We start from the raw sequence: 19,299 nt of genomic DNA on the forward strand, positions 1-19,299 counted from the left end.
TGAGGATAGATACGTGCACGCGTGCGCTCTCTGGTTAACTTCCTTCCTTCCTTCCTTCCTCCCTCCCTTGTCGGCTCCACATGTGTCCTGTCATATCTCCTTCAGACCATAATTGTCCCAACTTATGGTGTTTCTTCCTTCAAGCCACAGTTTAGGGGAAGTGAAATCCTTCTAAGTGACTGTCACAATGCATCAGCCTCACTCCCCCCCACCCCCATCTCTCTTCTTCAGTCCCCTGGCTGCCTTCTTGCATCCCCGCTCACTATCCTTCACTTTAAGTGTTTTTTTTCTTACTGAGATGCTACACTGGCATTTTCACTTTGTCGCTCTCTGTCACTCTGTCTGCTTTTTTCTTTTCTTTTTGTGCAGTCACCCTCCCGTCACACGTCAGGTCTTACCCCTGTGTCTTTCCCTGAAATCCCCCCCCCCCCCCCCCCCCCCCCCCGTTTGACTTGAACGGAGAGCTTTAGTCACAACATCACGCTGCCATTACGCCCTCCCTGTGACTCACCTCTTTGCATAATCCTTGTTCCCCTGGATTGCATGAACCGAGGTACTTCCCATTTCCTTTGAAGGGACAAGTGACTCCTTGACATGCTATTGCACACAAAAACATGTGGCACAGAGACGAGCCAAGGGCGACAAAGGTCGTGACCCAGTGCAGCGAGGCATGTATCACTTCTGCTCTGCCTCTAACTGTGTTGCTCACTCCCCTGTCACCCAGCAGAGAAGACACACAAACACACTGTATTCACATAATCAACGGCTGGCCTTTCCTATCAACCAGACATACTTCTCATTCCATGTTGTTTTTGTTTTTTTGCAGACCACTGTATTAGTATCATTCTTATTTGTGTTATGGTATATCGATAAATCTGGCATTTGTTGCTTCAGTTCACCAATTAACAGTTTGGTCTGTAAAATCAGAAAAACAAAAAACTGTTTAAAACCCAGAGACGTTCAGTTTGATGTCATATAAGACTGCCAAAACACAACATATGAAAGGAGGAGCCAACAAGTTGTCAGTGTAGCCATTTAAACTTCCAAAACCAACAATTGGCTAAATTACTCAAACTTTTTATAAGGATTAAAGGATTAGATTAACATGTCAACATGCAAACTAGCTAGTGAGGTTTGTGCTTGCTTTTTGTGCCACAGTGAGGTGCACGTGTGTTTGCACCAGTGTGTACTGTATGTGTGCTTAGGTGCTTTCTACTCTTAGGTGTTTTTCTGGCACATTATTGAGTATTTTATTGATACTATGAGCAGACCAGTCGCCCATCAACCTTTCATCGGCCAGTCATGCGCAGTGAGGGAACGGACTTGTGGCGGGGGATCTGGCATAGATGGATACTTGGCAGGGGAGGAGGGGTAGATGGGTGGTCACTCACTCATCACTTGGATACAGTCCGACTCTTAGTGTGCGTGTGTGTTTGTGTGTGAAATCACAAGAAGGTCAGTCACTGGTCACCAGATGTTAACTGTTGGGCTGAATTACAGAAAACTAGAAAGTGGGGGGACAGTCTCCGGTTACTCCGCTCACTCACTTTCTCTCTCATGCACTTGCACTCAATACAACAAACCATGAGAGTGATGGGTGATAATGGAGCAGACACTAACAAATCTGCACCTCTTGGCTAGGGACTCGGCCTCAGAAAGCAGACAGCCTGTCCCACTCGTAAGCCCAAGTATAACACAGCACTCCACATTCAGCAGACAGAGAGACCAGTGACCCTTACTGTACACCGCTCGGTTTCCAGAAGCACTCATTTGTTGTCGAATGACATTCACACCGGTGGAATTCGCTGCGGTTACCCTGTGGATGTATAAGCCATTGCCTCGCTCCACAGGAGCGGGGTGAGCTTTAAATACAGCGAGCTGCTCAGAACCTTGTCACTGTGTGTGGCCTTACAATGTGCAGGCTACTGCTGCTCTGGATATTAACTCTTCTGTATGTCTGGCTATTAAATACCAATCCCCAACCACACACATACCACTTCCCCTTTAAGTCTCAAACTCAGGGACACAACAGTTTTGGCTAGCGAGCATAGTGTGGGCCACGAGAAGGAGAGAAAAACCAACTGTTCTCTTTAGGTGAGACCTTCCAGCTGGAGAGAGGACTCGAGGAAAAAGCCAGGACAACCGAGGGAGCAAAGTTTGGAGCACTTGTGTCTGTGCAGTAAAAGAGTGTGTGAATGTCTTTCACACGGGGAGAGGAGTCAAGAATGTGGAAACAGAGCAGAAAAGGAGGGAAAATCAGCGTTTGAGTAAGGCGAGAGAAGTAACAAGGATGGTGTAAAAGAGGGGGGGAAAAGGGTAAAATTGTCAAATCAAAAAAAGGAAAGAAAATAGAAGAAAGACCAGCAACTGGACTGATCCTGCTAATTCAGCACTTTAACAAATCAATGCCACTTGAGGAGAACAATCCGCACCCTGAGCTCAGCTAGACGCATCAGTGAAACTGGAGGCGTGTTTGTGTGTGTCTGTGCGCCTGGAGGGTTGATGATGGTGGTGTGAGGTCGTCCACAATAGTCCACATTAAGGTCCAGTAATGTGTTAATTTATAACTCTATCACCCCAGACGCCTGCATTATCCATCTGTGTCACACGCTAGGCCTACTGTATCTATCATCCGGAGGGGGAAATGACCAGTCCAGAGAGATTAAGTCACCGGTCGCACAATTTCTTCTTTTCCCCCCGCTTCTTTCTTTTCCCTTTAGCCTTATCTATTGCATTCCTCTGCACCCCCTTCATCTGGTACTTAGTTCCCCAGGTCAGGGTGATCAATTAGGGCTTGACAGACTTCTCAACCCCCGTCTCACTGGAGCTCCAGAAGCCCTGCCGATGTCCATGTCTACCCAAAGACAGAGCACTTACACTTGGCTTTAACACCCTACCCCTCCCCTGGCCCTGGAGGCTTGTACGGTGGCTGTTTGAATATCAGTGATCAGAGCCCGAATTACATTTCACCATAACCTCTGTGAACTCAGAACTTGTTATCACTTACGGGAGATTGAAAAAACAGATTGTAATAATAAATTTGCGTGTGGCTGCGCGTGAGCAGAGAGCATAAAAATTGGCCCCATTTGAAAAGACCCTTGACGCATATAAGTCATTGACACATAACCCAGTCCGTCATAACACTACTAGAGCTGTAATTTTACAGGTTTCCACCACCGGGTCTGGGCAATAATGTTGATATTTCCATAAAATATTATGTAGTGGGAAAGTATACTTTTTCCCCTATGATGGAATGCATTACATTTGTCACAACATGCAAACAACATACTGTATTTCTTCAGTAAACATAGCAAAGTGTGTATGTATAGGTGTGTGTGTATGTTTGTCAGTTTGCATTTGTGCCGGTGGTTCACATTCTCTATGTCAGTAGCAGCAGGCACTAATAACACACAGGGGTAAATGATCAATACTCGCCCTCTCTATTCAATTTCACAAGATCACTGCTATCACCGGACACACACAAACTCCGGCGCACATGTAAATGCACCGAGACGAATGTAAAACAAAGAGCCTTTCACTAACAAATGTAGCCAGAGGGCTGGCTAAAACAGGAGAATTGGCTTTGTTGTGAATGCAAGCAGAGCATTAATATTTATTTTCTTAGAAATGCTCCCCTCTGTCTTGGGAGGACGGTAGTGAACATGAGAGGCAAAAAGAGGCTTTTGGTGAAGGGGGAGTGATAGGAAAGACAAGCTGGCAATTACACCTTTAAAGAGTGCAACAGTCATCACTAGAGAAGAAAGGGAATCTGGCCATTAAGACTAAGTGGATGTCTATTAGATCATGGAGGTATGGAGGTGGGCATTTACCATCAGTCCAACTCAGAGACAACCTTGTCTACCCCTGGATCACGCCAAAGGCAGCGAGTCTAGAGCAAAGCCAACACGTTGGCATCATTTAAAGTTTTTCATAAAGTTAAAATGCGTTCCGTTTTCTTAAATAATCAGCTGGCTAAACTTTCGGAAATTCGCCCGCTCTCTTTTTAAAACTATTTATTCCAAGAATGTTTTCCAGAGACATCACCTCTGCGCATTGAAGGCAATTAAAAAACTATCAAAGTCACTACCCAGTCCTATGAGATCAAACCAACCCTCTGCCCTCTTTCTACTTCTCTCTCTGTCCCCTTCACCCCCCCGCCCCCTCGTTCCCTAGTGTAAACCCCCCCCCCATTCTTATCACTGCGGTACAGTTAATCCTCCTCCTCTCCTCCTCCTTCCATCGCAGAGTCCCTCAGGGGGTACGCGGGAGGCTAAAAGGCGGGAGCACATTTGCCACTTGCCTGCGACACATAATACGGAGCAGGCAATCAACTTTGGCTTGACATGTATTTGCTCATCTCTGGGACACACACACACACACAACACCTAGTCCCACCCTCCACCCCCCCACAACAAGGACTGCTGGGAAATTGAGGGGTGAGGGTGGGGGGATGGTTTGAGGGAGGGTTGGGGGGGTAAGACTAAATTAACACTTGACATTCAATACGGTCAGGTCCTTAATTGGCCAGGGCCTTCCTGAGAAGGCAATTTTCTATTCCCTAAACTGCCCCCGCACTGCGCCATGTGCCAGTGTCATCTGTGTATGTATGCCTGCGAGTGTGTGTGTGTGTCTGTGTGTGTGTGTGAGAGAGAGGAACAGCGAAATTGTATCTGTGTGTAAGTATGTGCCAGAGAGGAAAACTAAGTGTATGCATATATCTGTGTGTGGCTGTGTGTTTGAGCCCGGGCCCCTGTCCTGAGAGAGGCCCTCTCCGGTCCCTTCCCTCTCTCTAATGAGGCTGGATGAATTAGCGCTACGTGACATGATTTGAACAGCGGTGGCTGCCCCCCAACACCCCCCTCCTCCCTTCCTCGCCCTCCCTCCTCTCCTCATCTTTGTCCTTCTCTCCTTCTCATCCCCTTGCTCTTTTTTTTCCTTAAAGCAGTGACAGGCATCTGGTGGCCAAAAGAATGCCAGGAGCAACCCCGCGGCTCTCGCCTTTATGCATGCTGCCACCGCTTTATACCACTCACCCACACACCACACGCACAGATGCGCGCACAAACACATACAGAGAAACCTATGTAATCTACACAGAATGAAACACTTTCGCCTTCCTCACCAGTCCTTTTCCACTCACTCGCACACACGCAGTCTCCCTTGCACTTCCCTGCGGATTCAGTTACAGTTGATGTTATTACAGCTTTCAACCTGAGAGGTATTAGGCTTCCTTTAACAGATCTGACAGCATTTACAACACAGGCAAGTCGACGCCTCTAATCGCCTCTGTGACTTCAGCCTATTACCAATTGATCTCAAAGAGAGCCTCCTCCTCACCTTCTGACTGATGCACAAGCTGTCGGCTCCTTTTCTTTTCCTTTGTCATAAAGCACTATCTTCGCCGCCGCATCCTGTAAACTCCACTGCTCTTTAAATAGTGTCATTTCTAATGACATTTTGTATTATTTACGCTCATTGATCAGGCAGAAAGGATCACCTTTGCCCTAATGGGATTTTAGCAATGGACAAGATGGTGAATTTATGATGAAAAACAGCGGTAAATCTAGGTGATAAATCCTTTTCGGCCACCCTTTACAAATCTAAACTGATCAACAAGCTGTGAGGTAATGGCCTGAATAAAAGAAACAAAAGCTGCAGATTTTTTTTTCCTTTGGATTTGGCGGAAACATATCAAATAGATTAAATGCCATAAAATATTAAATGCTAGTCAGAGTCACACACATCATGCAGCAGACAAAGCTCTAACAAAGCACTTATCGCTAAGAGTGTTTCCCGACAAAGGAAGAGGCAGCTCAGGCCATTTACAGAGAAAACATCAGCACCAAGAAAGCAAGCGTATATATATATATATATATATATGTGTGTGTGTGTGTGTGTGTGTGTGTGTGTGTGTGTGTGTGTGTGTGTGTGTGTGTGTGTGTGTGTGTGTGTGTGTGTGTGTGTTTGTGGGGCCGCTTGTGTGCCTGCCAGTGCACAAGTAAACAACGGAGATACATCTTCCACTTTTAACACACACAAAAACTGCGTTTTCCTTACAAGAATTCTCACTCCATCCAGCTGTTTGCTTTAGTCGCACAACAAATATCCAGAAAGTGTGACGCCAGAGGTCATTCATGGTGGCTCGCCACCACTGGGTTGACCAATTGATGTCAATCACGGTAGGCAAATTAGATCATTTGTGACTTAACTGACATTACAGACACTGCTGCTCAATATGTGATCACGTTCAGTCATTTTCTGTTGTGAGTGTGTGTGGCGGGGGTGTGGGGTTGTTGGGGGAAGGGGGGGATGTCACACTTAAATGAACAGGTATGCTCAGTGACAACACACAATGCTTCTTCTATCTAGCCCACACACACACACACACACACACACACACACATACATACACGCACGCACGCACACAGCAGTATTTCACTGCACGGGCGCATACACACACACAACACGTACTCACAAAAACAAAAAGCCACCCAGAGTCTCAGCTTGCCAGAAAAAAACACAAGCTGTGGGATGCCAATGCAGCTGCATTTAACAGTGGCCATTAAACGTTATTAATCCAACAGCGCAAACATCTTTACAAAGTCAGCAGAGAGCACAAACAAACGCTTACACATGTTGCTTTAACACTTTGCTCACAAGGAAAAAGAAGGCGAGAGGGAAAAAAGTAGCTAACGGGTTTAGACTCGAGTTTAGAGGCTTTTTATTCAGTGGGTTAAAATGACAGCATTGTTAAGAAGCAATTTACACAATCTGCACAAAGAAAATCACTGTACTTTATATCTGTGTGTATGTGCGTGCATGTGTAATACGTGCGCACTATGTACATTGGCTACAAGCCTACCACAGCCTGTACCACTAGCCTCCCTTCTCCAGAACCTCCCTAAAAAATCCTCCCTGGGCTTCGAGCAATCAAACCTCCATGGTAAGTTGGAGACAGAACAGAACGGAGCGGGGAGATAGATGGAGAATAAAACATTGGAGCACAAGAGAGGAGGAAAAAAAGGAAGAAAGAAATGAAATGAAACAGAAAATAGTGAAAGGGGGGGGGGGGGGAGCCTCCTCCACCTCCACCGTTCACAGACACGGTTCCATGTATTCATTAAAAGATGAAACATATTTATTCTTGCCTGAGTGCAGCTCTCTTCACCTCACATGTGAATTGTGGACATGAAATCTGTGTTACCTTTTGGAAAAACCATTTTCTTTGAACAACAACTTTGGTAATTTGCCAACACACAGCACTGTACAGTAGGCCTGCACGCACACACACACACCCATACACACAGTATATGTCAGATTAGCAGAAGAAAGAGACAGAGTCAAGTGCGAAACCTGAACAAAATTACCATCATTATCCATAACCATAAATAAGCCTGATGATGATGGTTTTAACAATAATAATAGCAATTCACTCTGAGTGCTTTTTCAAATAACAGTGACAGCATTAGCTACATCGCCAACAGAAAAATGAAAGGCTCGGTGCCTTGAGAGCTCTTCTTCTTTGCCACTGCTGATGGGGCAAATTGGCAGGCAGAGCGAATAGACAGGGGTCCTTAAAGACGGATGTAAAAATAGTAGGCTTTCGATTTGCCCGCTGCGTTGGCGCAACTCCAAGGAAAACAAAATAACAGGAGTTGAGGAATAACAGGAAAAGGGAGAAGCCATGGTGAAAGTATGCCCAAGTTCCTGTCACTTAGCACAGGTCACACCTAATGTCACCTTCCTCTGGATACAGAACAATGTCTCTACCATATGGCCACGTCTTAAAATACCACAGGCAAAATGATGGTCCACCCCGCTGGTGGCTCGGGTCACCTGTGGCAGCGCCGTCCCTTTCCCGGCTCTCGACGCCACAGCAACCCCTGGTAATACCACTCGCACAAACACACACTTACAAGAACTACACTTCAAGCCTTTTATAGCTGCCTGGATCCCGGTGACAGCTGCTGCATTCCTGCCATGTCAGTGTGTGTGTGTGTGCTGCTGCCCTGGCCCTGTATTCATGTCCCCCTCATTAGCCAGTGGTGGGGTGGTGACATCCTGAGCGACTAGCCCTTCAAACACACACATTTCCTCTTCACACCGGCGACTTCACCGTACTGCAGGAAACTGCCCAAAGACAAATAACTCACAGCCGTGTTTTGAAAGACACGTGGAAAATGAAAGAAGGAAAAACACAGTAAAAAGACGGGTGTTCCACTGCTTACGCGGACATCAGCAGATAAAAAAAAAAAAACAGCATAAAGCGTTTCAATGCAATCTACATGACAACAGTTGTATTTAAAAATACATAACACTGTAAACCATTTTCCCAGTGCCGTAAGAAACTAATCACACACACACACCCCACACACATGTGCTGCTGAGTATAGCTCACATTTTGAATAACCACGCTGATTTATTCCAAATGAATAAAACCTACGTAAATCTTTCTGGCCTGAAATACTTCATGAATTTCCTCAGTGCTACGCGGTGTTGACATCTTCTACTCAGATTACTGGTATTTTATTGATTGACTTTGTCAAAAAAAAGCGACTCGCAATAAATAAAGAACAACAGAAGGAAATGGAATACTGTATTTCTTTGATTTTACATGCCCACACAAGAGTAAGAGAGGTCCCTGGGAAAGACTCAGCTCCAGTAGATTTTACCACTCATCCCACTGATAAAGCCAGAGCATATGGCTGTGCATTTCTATCGCTCCTCACCCATAAAATGCACCCTATGCTTCCATATGATACAGACCCCCCCATTCACCATGGTGGTGAGGCACCTGTCTCCTCAGGACAAACAGGAAACAGCTGACATGGAGCCTGTGAGTGATGCTCACATGATGCTTATTGATCGTTGTTTGCCCCAGGTCTTGCACACAGAGTCAGGGTCAGTGCTTACCCATAACGCTGGGCCTGCAGGGCATTATTGCACAGCTATAGAGGTTCCTGCCTGACCTGAGATACACGAGATCAGGGTGCCGTATTTTATTTTTGAAAGGACAGCATATAAATGAATTGAAAATTAAAATCTATCATACGGATTTTAAGATGGTGAGTGAAAGAAAGGAGAATATATGTGCACGCGTGAAGAGTCAGTCAACTGTCCAAGAAATAGAGTGGAAAATGGTGGAATTAAAAGCGTGGCTATTGATGTTACCCACTAGACAAGCAGTATGTAAAACAGAAATTTAAAAAGCTGGCATAGTTATCGTATGTATACATGTACCTTCAGACATACTGGGCGATGCACTTTCTGAGAGAAAAAGATTTTGAAACGCCAGTTGGAACTAGTTTAAAGTAAAAATGTTGTGGACGTCATATCTCCCTGGTTGGCACTTGGGTAAATATAGTGGGGACCGCAGCATGAATGGGACCTTGTGCATCCTCCCACCTCATCAAACCAGATGGGCTCTTACTAGAGCACGCATACAGCAAATATACTAGTAGCCGTGCCCACCTTCCTGCTCGGTCTTACTCTCGTATTGCTCTCCTGCAGAAATAACGCCGCCTTTACAAAACGCATCATCATACACACAAAGACTGTGTTGGATGCCAGCTCGCTCAAAAATCACAGCGTCCATTCTCAGCTCTGCCTATGTTATCTGGATGTTCTTAACTGGTGCGCAGCAGTAATACGTGAATTAGGCAGTATAAGAGGACAAGTTTAGATCGAGGGATAAGCGCTTTATCAGGGTCATCTATTCTGTTGAAGCTTTGAAGCTTTTCCAGTCAGGTTACCAGACCAAAACACTGATTAAAAAGGCATAACCAAGAAAACACTGTGCTTCTTCTGTCCTTGTGTCTTATGATGAGTCGTAATCCTGCACGGTATAAACGCTCAAAATGTTCCCCAGTTACACAGATTTAGTCTCAGGAGCCTTTTGTGCAAAGACAGTAGCTGCATAAAAACCATCTGATTTCGTCTTTGAGCATTCGATCTGCTGCTGGTGAAGAGTTTCAAGTGAGAAAGACAGTGGCGAAGAAGACACAGAGCAGAAAGTGTGAAGGTAGGGGAAGAGGAAGAGGGCTGAAAAAGCGAGGGCAGAAGAAGAAGCTGTGAGAGACAAAGACGTAAAAGTAGAAGAAGAAAAAGAAAAAGTAGTAATGGGGGAAGTGGTGCGTGTCTTTTCTGCAAATCTCCTCTTTCACCTCTGCTCTCCTCCAGCTCTCCAGCCAGGGCCAGCCAAGAGACACTTCACCTCGCACCCGCACACACATGGAGCCCGATCCAATACACAGAGACGCACACACACACACACACACACACACACACAGGGAGGATACACACACACTCTCACATCCTTAGTAACACGCTTACACTCACACAACTGGCATATGAGTGCTTAGCCACCCACTCAGAAAAATAAATGGCAAACCCACAGACACCAACTCTTTAGCGCACACATAAACGTCACGCACACACACACACACACACACACAGACACACACTTGACACCAGATACATGTATGTATAGACATCCATATGCTCCGTGTGCAACGACCCATCAAAGACAGACATGGAAATAATAACAGCGAGTGTAACCACACACATGCGCACACGTTCACCGATTGTGGGTAATTCTACACATATGCATCAAATCACTGCCTCCAAGTCCAACACAACAGTAAGAAGCAATGCATATGCACCACATATGCAACATACAACACGACTTTACCCCACCGTGTAAAACAACGGTTGCCTCCAGCCTCCCTACACACACACACGCACACACACTGCTATAAATCTATCATTGTGTTAATAGGCAGATTAGCGTCTACTCTGAACTGCGCTGAAGAGGATAATATCTACCTAATTTCTTCAGTCAGACAAAACAAAGCAGAGCATGTTTTTCCACAAATATGTCCATCATCATGCTCTGAGCGCTAACAGAATTCACTTCCAACCGTTTGGCATAAACAGACAGCGCTGGGCTGGCTGCACAATGCTTTAACGAAATATATGGAACAAGGGAAAATCAACCAACAGGACTGTGATGTTGATCCAAGCGAAATAAATAAATAAATAAACATGACAAAAAGAGGAAAAGGAAGAGAAATGGAAAGAAAAATTGTAATATTAGAGGAAATAAAGTCAGGCTTTCAAATCTTTGAGAGGATGTTTGGAGACAAGAAGCCAGCAGATTTGTAAGAATTAAAAAAGACATATAAATATATATATATATTAGTTATAAATTTAATTTACTGACATTAAATTAAAGTAATTTCCATATCCTAAAATTGTAAATGCTACAGTGAAAGAATAAAATGCTGCAAATCTGAGTGAGTGTTTGTTTAAAATATTATTTTAAATCCTAAGAAAAAAATTGCCACAAAAAGCTATATAAGATATAAAATTTCTGTTATTATTTCTATTGTTTTAACGCTGATTATTATTGGTATTTGAATTAATTTTTTGGCGTTTTTGTGTTATCTAGTTTTAAATGATATGTCTGTGTTATCCACCCCTGCTGTGTCCATAGGTGGATAAAAAGAGTCTCGGTGTGAGATGAAGCAGGCAGCACTGAGAGCAGACAGAAGTCAGGCAAGCTGTAATGCCACTGTACCTCTTCCAGATCTCGGCCCATAGTCGACCTGTCGCACTTCAAAGGAAGCCGCGTTACAGCACCCTTGCAAAAAGAAAAGGAAGAGGCTATTTTAGAGATGGTTTTAAACTGGAGATATACACTGATTTTTTCCCCCCCCACCCCTTTTGAGGTCTGCACCGAGCCTGGGTGGCTCCATCAGATCCTCAGGTGGAGATGAAGGCACATTTTTACAAGCTTCTCTAATCCTTGACTTGTTCCCACGTTCCTCCGACTTGAAGCGGAGAAGACAATAAAAAAGGGGGGGAAAGGAGAGAGAGAAACGCGGCCTCCGGCTGCTGTATTGTGGAGGAAACATCCCTGATGAGCCAATTAGACTCGTAGTATCACTTAACTCTGGAGTTTTTAACTTGCAGAGGGTCGATATTCATAGCCACGCATGTACAGCAGCGGGTCAATTAAGGCTCCAAATATTATCACTCCGTAATGGCTGGAATTAATTACACTCGCGACTAATGTTTGTATTTTTTCCGCCATAAAAGCAATTAGGAGAGTTCCCTTCTCGCAGTGTTTTGTAAAATGTGCACTGATTTTTTTTAACACGAGGAAGCTGAGAAAATAGGTCGTATTTATTGAATCCATTTCATTGATTTCATTTAAATTGCATGCTGTTTATGCCCTTTCCTGTTGACACTTGCGTGGATTATAGAGGATGTAAATCTCCTGCTGTGTGGCTTAGAAAAAAAAGAGTTTGCTCAAAGATTAAAAACCTACTAAGGCCTTTTATGAAAGGTGTAAATTTGTTCGACTGCACAAATGCCTCAATATCCAACGCTGTTAATTTCGTTTGCTTTAGAAAAATCACGCAACGATTTAAAAATAAATAAATTAATAAATAAAGAAGAAGAAGAGAAAAGAAAAAGGAAAAAAATACCATTGTATCAATATGCAATCTCACACTCCACATTTAATAAAACATAAGGAAAAATATTTAATTCACCTGTATTTTTCATTTGTTTCTTCAATCCAAACAGCATCGCCTGTGGCCAAATATTTTTAAAAGAAAATGCCTCGTGTCTTGAAAAACATCCAAGTGAATATGAAATAAATACATTCATTAATTGCCAATAAAAATCTATGAAAAACGATTAAAATTCGGCAGCAATACAGGCATTATTTATTAAATTCAAAGTGGTTTTTAAATATTTTCTTTAGGTTTAAGCAATTTTCTCCACGCCATATAAGACACGTGCTGCTTTTTTATGATGAAAAAAATGAAACTAGTGATTCGGAATTTGGATGCAACAGAAAAAAATAAATGTCTGTGCTTCACTTTCTTTGCACTCTTCAGTCACGGATGCTTGTCCACGAGCTAATCAAACACCTGCTGCAAACCGCAGGTTATTTACGTAATTAACAGGATGGCTTTAAAATAGGAAAATCACTGCCTTCCTATCACAAGAGACATTTCCTACGTTTCGACAGTGCTTCTTTGTGTGTGTTTGATTTACAAGGAATTCCAAAAGGTATTGCCAAATGGGTTTTGTTGTTGTTGTTGTTATGTTTTGTTTTTGTTATTTTGGAGATGTCCCTGCATCTCATCACAGCCGCTTCTCCAAAACGCACTGCGCACAAATCTTTTTTTATGTCTCTATCGATCAGATGGAGATGTGATGTAACTAAACTTTTATAAAATCCTGCATCTATCTGTCACCTGGTTGATCTTTACGGGAGATGGGGTTTTTTTTTTTTTAACACAAGCCCATAACGCATTTCTCTCCAACACCCCAGGGTGCGCCAGGCTCGGCAAACACAAAGTCATTATCGGTTAGATTCCAATAAGGCGAGTCTGTCAAGGAACAGGCTTCCTTCGGAGAATTTATGTCATGCCTACTAAACATGAGAAGATGTCTTCTAAGTAGTGCGAGGAAGGATAAATAACAGCGAGTCCCACAGCTGATTATATTGAAACAACGGTGCGCATTTGTAAAAAGGATTGGGGACGCAAACGTGGGGTCCCAGCAGATGCTGAGCGCAAGGGCCCATCCACCTGCTCGTACCGGGAGAGGAGAAGAGAAGCGGTTCGCTGACCCCTGCAACCCATCCACTAATTCGTGTATCAATAGTTTGCATGATCGTTACTTTAGGAAGATTTTGAGGGGGTGGGGAAGATAAAACGTGATAAGCACGAAAGGTGTGAGGATGTAAAGGGAAACACTATTGATTTACGTATCTAATAAATTTGAGGGCTTTAAAGATCAACCTGACTAAAACAAAAAAAAAGGTGGAGGTTGTTTTTCTCCTAAAACTATTTCGTGGAAAGCTGCTTTAACAAAATGTGTCTTTACTAAAAGTTACACCGGGATTCTTGTTCTTTTTAAAAAAAAAAAAAATCCCAAAACATCGTTTTCATCTTCACGATTCGACCTCTGGGGGTTAAACAAAACAAAAACAAAACGGACTCCAAGTGCCGTCAAGGTGACAGAATATGTTTCTCATCACTTACAGCACGGAGCCGCGGCGAAGCTGTTGCGCAAGAGCCGCTATGGCCCGAGTGCGTAACAGCGTGTGCATGGTACGGAGAGTCTGCAGGTCCCGCTATGATTAACTGCAACCTAACAACCATCCTCTATCTTTACTGTCTTCCCCTCACGCGGACGTGTGCGCGAACGGACGCACACAAGCACACGCGCGCGCGCACACACACGCGCGCACATACACTTGCTCGGAGCTGGACATTCCTATCCCCCCTCTCCGTACCTGATATTTATCCAACGAAACCACTTCATCCCTGTCATGTTTCTAACTTTAGAGACGACATTAAAAACCTAAAAAATAAAAAAAGGCTACAGAACGAAGAGGAACACCAGCGACAGCAGCAGAGGAATGTCGGGAGGAAATCTTCGACTGTCCTCAGCCGCTGCGGGCTCTCTGTTATCATCACTACTTTTCCTGGCCAGCCAGGATTCATTCACGGCTCCTTTGCTGTTCCGTAGCCGCGCGAGGGGCTTCCTGCTTCGGCCACACGAAGTCAATTAGCCGGTCCCAGAGGGGTGCCCCTTCCCGAGTCTTTATCGGCGCTGGGGTTACCAAAACACGCCTATAGCTTGCTTTTTAAAACTCCTCTCCGCTCTCACACCAATTACTGAGACAGAAGGCATGTGTGTAACAAGAGGCAAGGAATCATGTCGCAAGCTGTGCAAATTTTATATTAACATGTTTTTGCAAATACATAAAATGTGCTATTTTTTGCCCTTTTTTAAAAAATAAAAGAAAATGACAAATGCATTGAATAAATTTTGAAAAAGTGACAGATGACAGAGAGAGAGGGAAAATGCATGAATTGAAATACTTTACAGCAGGTTTGTGTAAAAGAGCAACACAAAAATCATGAAATCAATGTTCCAAAAAGAAAAGGGAAAGTTACAAAAAATCTGCTGCAAAATTGACTCTTAACTTAAAATATCACAAACAAGACACCACGAAACCACTGGTTCCCCCCACCACCTCCACCCACCCACCCCAACATGAACTTACACATACACCTACACATGCAGACGTACACCAACACTTTCTTGGATCAGGAACCAGTAAATACTGTGAGAGTAAACACAAATCAGGAGAAGGAAAATGAACATTTGGCCTTAAAGATGGAAAAGAAAGAAGGAAGACAGGAGGAGGCAGAGATGGAGAAGATGGAGGGGTGAGGCTGAGCGACGTACCTGCTGGGACATTCTGTAGAGGAGGTTGCTGTCAGTGCTCTGTTGCTGCCATGTCCCCATGAAGCCCGGCTGCTCAGCACTAGGCGGTCTGGTGCTGAACTGCATGGAGCTCGCGCCTGCTCCCTCAGCGCTGCTGCTAACGATGCTTACGCCACCCAGACCACTTCTGCTGCTGGTGGTGCTGCTGCTACTACTACTGTGGCTACTTGAGATGATGCTCGTGCAAATGCCAGCTGTGTCCGTGGGTCCGTTAGCCTTAGCTGGAGGTGGCCTGGGCGACTCTGGGTCTCTGCTGGGCTTTGGTGGGACCGTGTCACACTCACTGCCTCTCACATCCAACTCTGCCTCCTTGGACTTAGACAGAGAGAGGGAGAGACAGAGAGGGAGGGCAGCAGCGATGTGGGAGTGTGAAGGAGGAGAGAAGAAAAAGAAGTCAGTGAAGGTGGGTTCTTTTGGGGTTATGTTGCCTTTTAAAAAAATCTAGCTTGGTTCCTGCTTGCTGAGGAGGATAACAGCAAGAGGCAAGATGAGGAAGTAGATGTATGTGTGCGTGTGTATGTGTGTGAGGTTTCTTGGCAGCTCCGGTGGCAGAGCAGTGAATGTGGAGTTAATTCTCGTGAAGGGAGAGAGAAGAGGGCTTGTGGTGAATTTCCTCGGGGGCCTCGTCTTGGACAGGGGAAGATGAGCGGAGCACTGGAGGTGAAGAGGGACGAGGAAAAGGATGGAGGTGAGGAGGGAGGTTGATGAGAAGGTGAGCAAGAATGGAGTAAAACAAAAAAAAAGGAGGGGATTATGGGAATTAAGGCGAGGGGGTGCATGTTGTTGCCTTTGGCCTGACTTTTTTTTTCTTTTCTTTTTTTACTTTTTGCTGTAATCCATCTGTCAGTCATTTTGTACTTGGACACGGAGTGAACAGAAACACACACTTGGATGCAAACATACACAGTGGAACGCATGTTTACCTGCATGCACACACATGGACACACTCACGTAATATTTGAAGAAGAAAAAAAAAGAAAAGTAGGAAAGTAAAAGTTAAGCAACCTGGGAAGTGCCACCACCAGACTCAGCAGTGAATATCCACACAGAAATACAATCAGAAATAAATTCAAGCTTGAGAAGGCAACAAATAGTGTGCTGTAAGTACAACAGAGATATATCTTACACTCTAGACTTTAAAAAAAAACACATACAGCAAAAAAAATTGTGAAATTTAAAAATACTGTTTCACTGTTTTCCCAAAAATTTGTCAAACAACCAAAAAAACATATTTAAAGTCCAGTTAAAAAAAAAAGTCCCATAAACGTCCATGAAAGCAAACAGCCGAGCCAATAAAAAGCTTGAATTTATCTTACCATCAATTCTGTGTCTGTCCCAGCAAAGTGAAGATGAGGTGTGGGAGTGAGCCACCAGCAATCCAGCTCTCCTTGCCTCCCGCTCCTCTCTCTCTCTCTCTCTCTCCTTTTCTCTCTCCCTTAGCCTCTCTCTCTCTCTCTGTGTCTCTGTGAATGTGTCCCTCTCTCAACGTCTGTGCTGCCGACTGTCCTCTCTCTTTCCCTCTCCTCTTGCCTCTCTCTCTCTCTCTGACTCCTCTGTACTCCGCCGCAGCCACGGAGGAACTGAACTGAGCGCCTGAGCGTGTGTGTGTGTGTGTGTGTGTGTGTGCGAGAGCGAGCCAGTGAGAGAGACGGTGGCTCGCTGAGTGTGTGTGCGAGACTGAGAGAGAGAGAGAGAGAGTGTGTGTGTGTCAGGCCAGTGCAGCTCAACTGAGTCAACTCCGCCGCTCCACTGTGAGATGCTCAGTGACATCGTGCTGCACACTTCGACACACTTGCACGCAGACACACACACACACACACACCCCTCCTCTGCTAGACGCAGATAGGTGGGGGCAAGCTCCCTCACAGATCGGGAGGAGGGGAGCGTTTGTCTCCCCCCGCCTTATTACCATTTGCGCTGCGAGCGGCCAGCACGTCTCAGAGCAACTTAGTTCTCCTGTGGGACCGTCCTGCCACACACGCATATGAACGCACACAGACCCCCCCCCACACACACAGTTATACACAGTGCTAAGCAAAGGAGCTGAGTTGTTGCCTTCCATGTGAAAAAAGAGCCACTTCTGTTTGGTGTTTTCAAGTTTCTTTGTTTCAGGAAAGAAAAATCAGGTTTGTATTCTGCAAAAAAACTGTTTTTGTTTTTTTATCACAGCTGATCAACATTTTTTGGTGTTCTTTTCGTTAGATAATTATAAATATATCTTTCTCTCTATATATATATATTTTTTAAAACAAGCAAAGATGCCAGCCTTGATACATCTTTTAAAACTCTCGTGCCTTTGTTTGATTTTCACCGACTCTAATGAAAGACTAATGGAACGCAGGCAATCTGCCACCAGCATGCACACGAACACACATGCTCACAGGCACCTCCTCTCTCTCCCCTCTCCTCCTCCTCCTCCTCCTCCTCCTCCTCCTCCTCCTCCTCCGCGGAGGCTCTCAGATTTTAATTAAGAAAAAAATGAGGAAGAGGTTCCATTTTAGCCAAATTGGTCCCCACAGCAGCAAAGGTAAGGGGAATAAAATGAGGGATGGAGGAGTAAAGGGAGGCAGACACAGAGAAAAAGACACACAGGAGGATAAGACAAAAAAAGAGGGAAAAGATCTATGCTTCCTTTGACACAGCATAGGACACATCTCAAACAATGAAGACACCCATCTCCCTCCCTCCTTCCTTCTCCTTTCCTTTCCCCTTTTTTTTTTAAACTTTAAATCTCCCATCTTGTCTTCTCCACCCCGTCTTTTCGCCCCACTATCATTAGAGAAATGACAGACCAGGTGCCTCAGTCCGCAGCGAGAGGGAGATGTCACAGTGATCTTTTTCATTGCCGAGGAACAAAAGAGAAAGGGACACGGACAGAACTTCTCTCCTCAGCTACATTAAATGGCTTGTGATATATAAAGTCACTTCAAATTTTGTGGTAAATTGCGGCAGACAGCTTCTTGGTTGTCTGTTAAAAGCCTTTTGTACTATGTACTAATGGCGGTACACCGTTAACCTTTGCTGAGATTATCACACCGGTCATTACTGTTATGTACAGGTGATTTCTGCCAGCAGAGAGAAAAGTGTGCAGTGTGTGTCTCGCCACTTTGAAAATGTGCAATTGTGTCTTTTGTCTCAAGCTCAATTTACATCTTCGCTCCTTTCTTGCTGCCTGCCTACATCTTCATCCTCTGCTTTTTTGTCTCTTGTAATTTTTCCCCCCTCCACCTCTAAATACCTTCCGCTGCTCCCTTCCTTTTCAATTCTTTTCTTCATTCATCTTTTTGCATGCTGGCCCATGCCTTGTCAGTAGCCACGAGAAGCATTGTTGTAAAAGGCATAATGTGTCACCTCTTGTCCATGTACCACCAGCTCTGCTCTTAACAACTTATTGAAAAGGTAATGCACGAGGCTTAGGCTAATTATATTAAGTGACAATTTAGCCGCCAAGGTTCCTTTTTGCTTTCCAGTTTTTTTCTCTTCCTCTCTCCTTCTGCTCCCTCCACCCCTCCACCCCATTCTCCTGTAAATGTGCTAGTCTGTGGGTTTTTCGAGTGGCACTCAGTGTTTCAAGTCAAGCTGGTGGCTCAGCTTCTGACCTGGCTGGTTAATGGCTGTTATTTGTGAGAGGGAGGAGTGGACTCTGCAGATATTGCTCACTCTTCCTCCACATTTCTTTCCCCTCTTTTTACCCCCCTACCCCGTCCACCTTGCTTCTGCCGATAGTAAATGGTCATGATGACAGCGGAAACAAAGAAAAAAAACACAGAAAGAGAGAGAGAGAGACAGAAGTAAAAATACAGAGATGAAGAAATTTTGAAGGGGGGGCTGGAAAGAGGAGGCAAGAGGAAATAGAAAGATGAAAAATCTGTGAAAGCAGGAAAAGGGTGGGAAAAAAGGGGATACTGGAGATCCTCAGGCTCCTTTATTAAAACTATTATTGTGCAGGACTTGAGAATTCCCCCCGGGGCAGGGGTCCAT

The 19,299-nt window shown here is 44.6% G+C and overlaps 1 protein-coding gene across 4 annotated transcripts in view; it reads right to left on the reverse strand.

The window, feature by feature from the left end:
* bnc2 (basonuclin zinc finger protein 2) overlaps positions 1–19,299 on the reverse strand; it is a 171,277-nt gene that overhangs the window by 74,385 nt on the left and 77,593 nt on the right. For 2 of the 4 annotated variants that reach the window (XM_026171258.1, XM_026171263.1), the window contains exons 1-3: positions 16,635–16,983; positions 15,280–15,633; positions 11,579–11,641 (exon numbers count right to left, since the gene is read on the reverse strand). In XM_026171258.1, coding sequence (XP_026027043.1) covers positions 11,579–11,641; positions 15,280–15,633; positions 16,635–16,637 — 420 coding nt within the window. In that variant the 5' untranslated portion in view covers positions 16,638–16,983. Of the gene's footprint in view, positions 1–11,578; positions 11,642–15,279; positions 15,634–16,634; positions 16,984–19,299 lie in introns of those variants that run through there. The other 2 variants (XM_026171259.1, XM_026171261.1) reach the window with 2 other exon arrangements.

This window comes from Astatotilapia calliptera, chromosome 6, assembly GCF_900246225.1.
Source record: "Astatotilapia calliptera chromosome 6, fAstCal1.2, whole genome shotgun sequence".
Classification (NCBI taxonomy): domain Eukaryota; kingdom Metazoa; phylum Chordata; class Actinopteri; order Cichliformes; family Cichlidae; genus Astatotilapia; species Astatotilapia calliptera.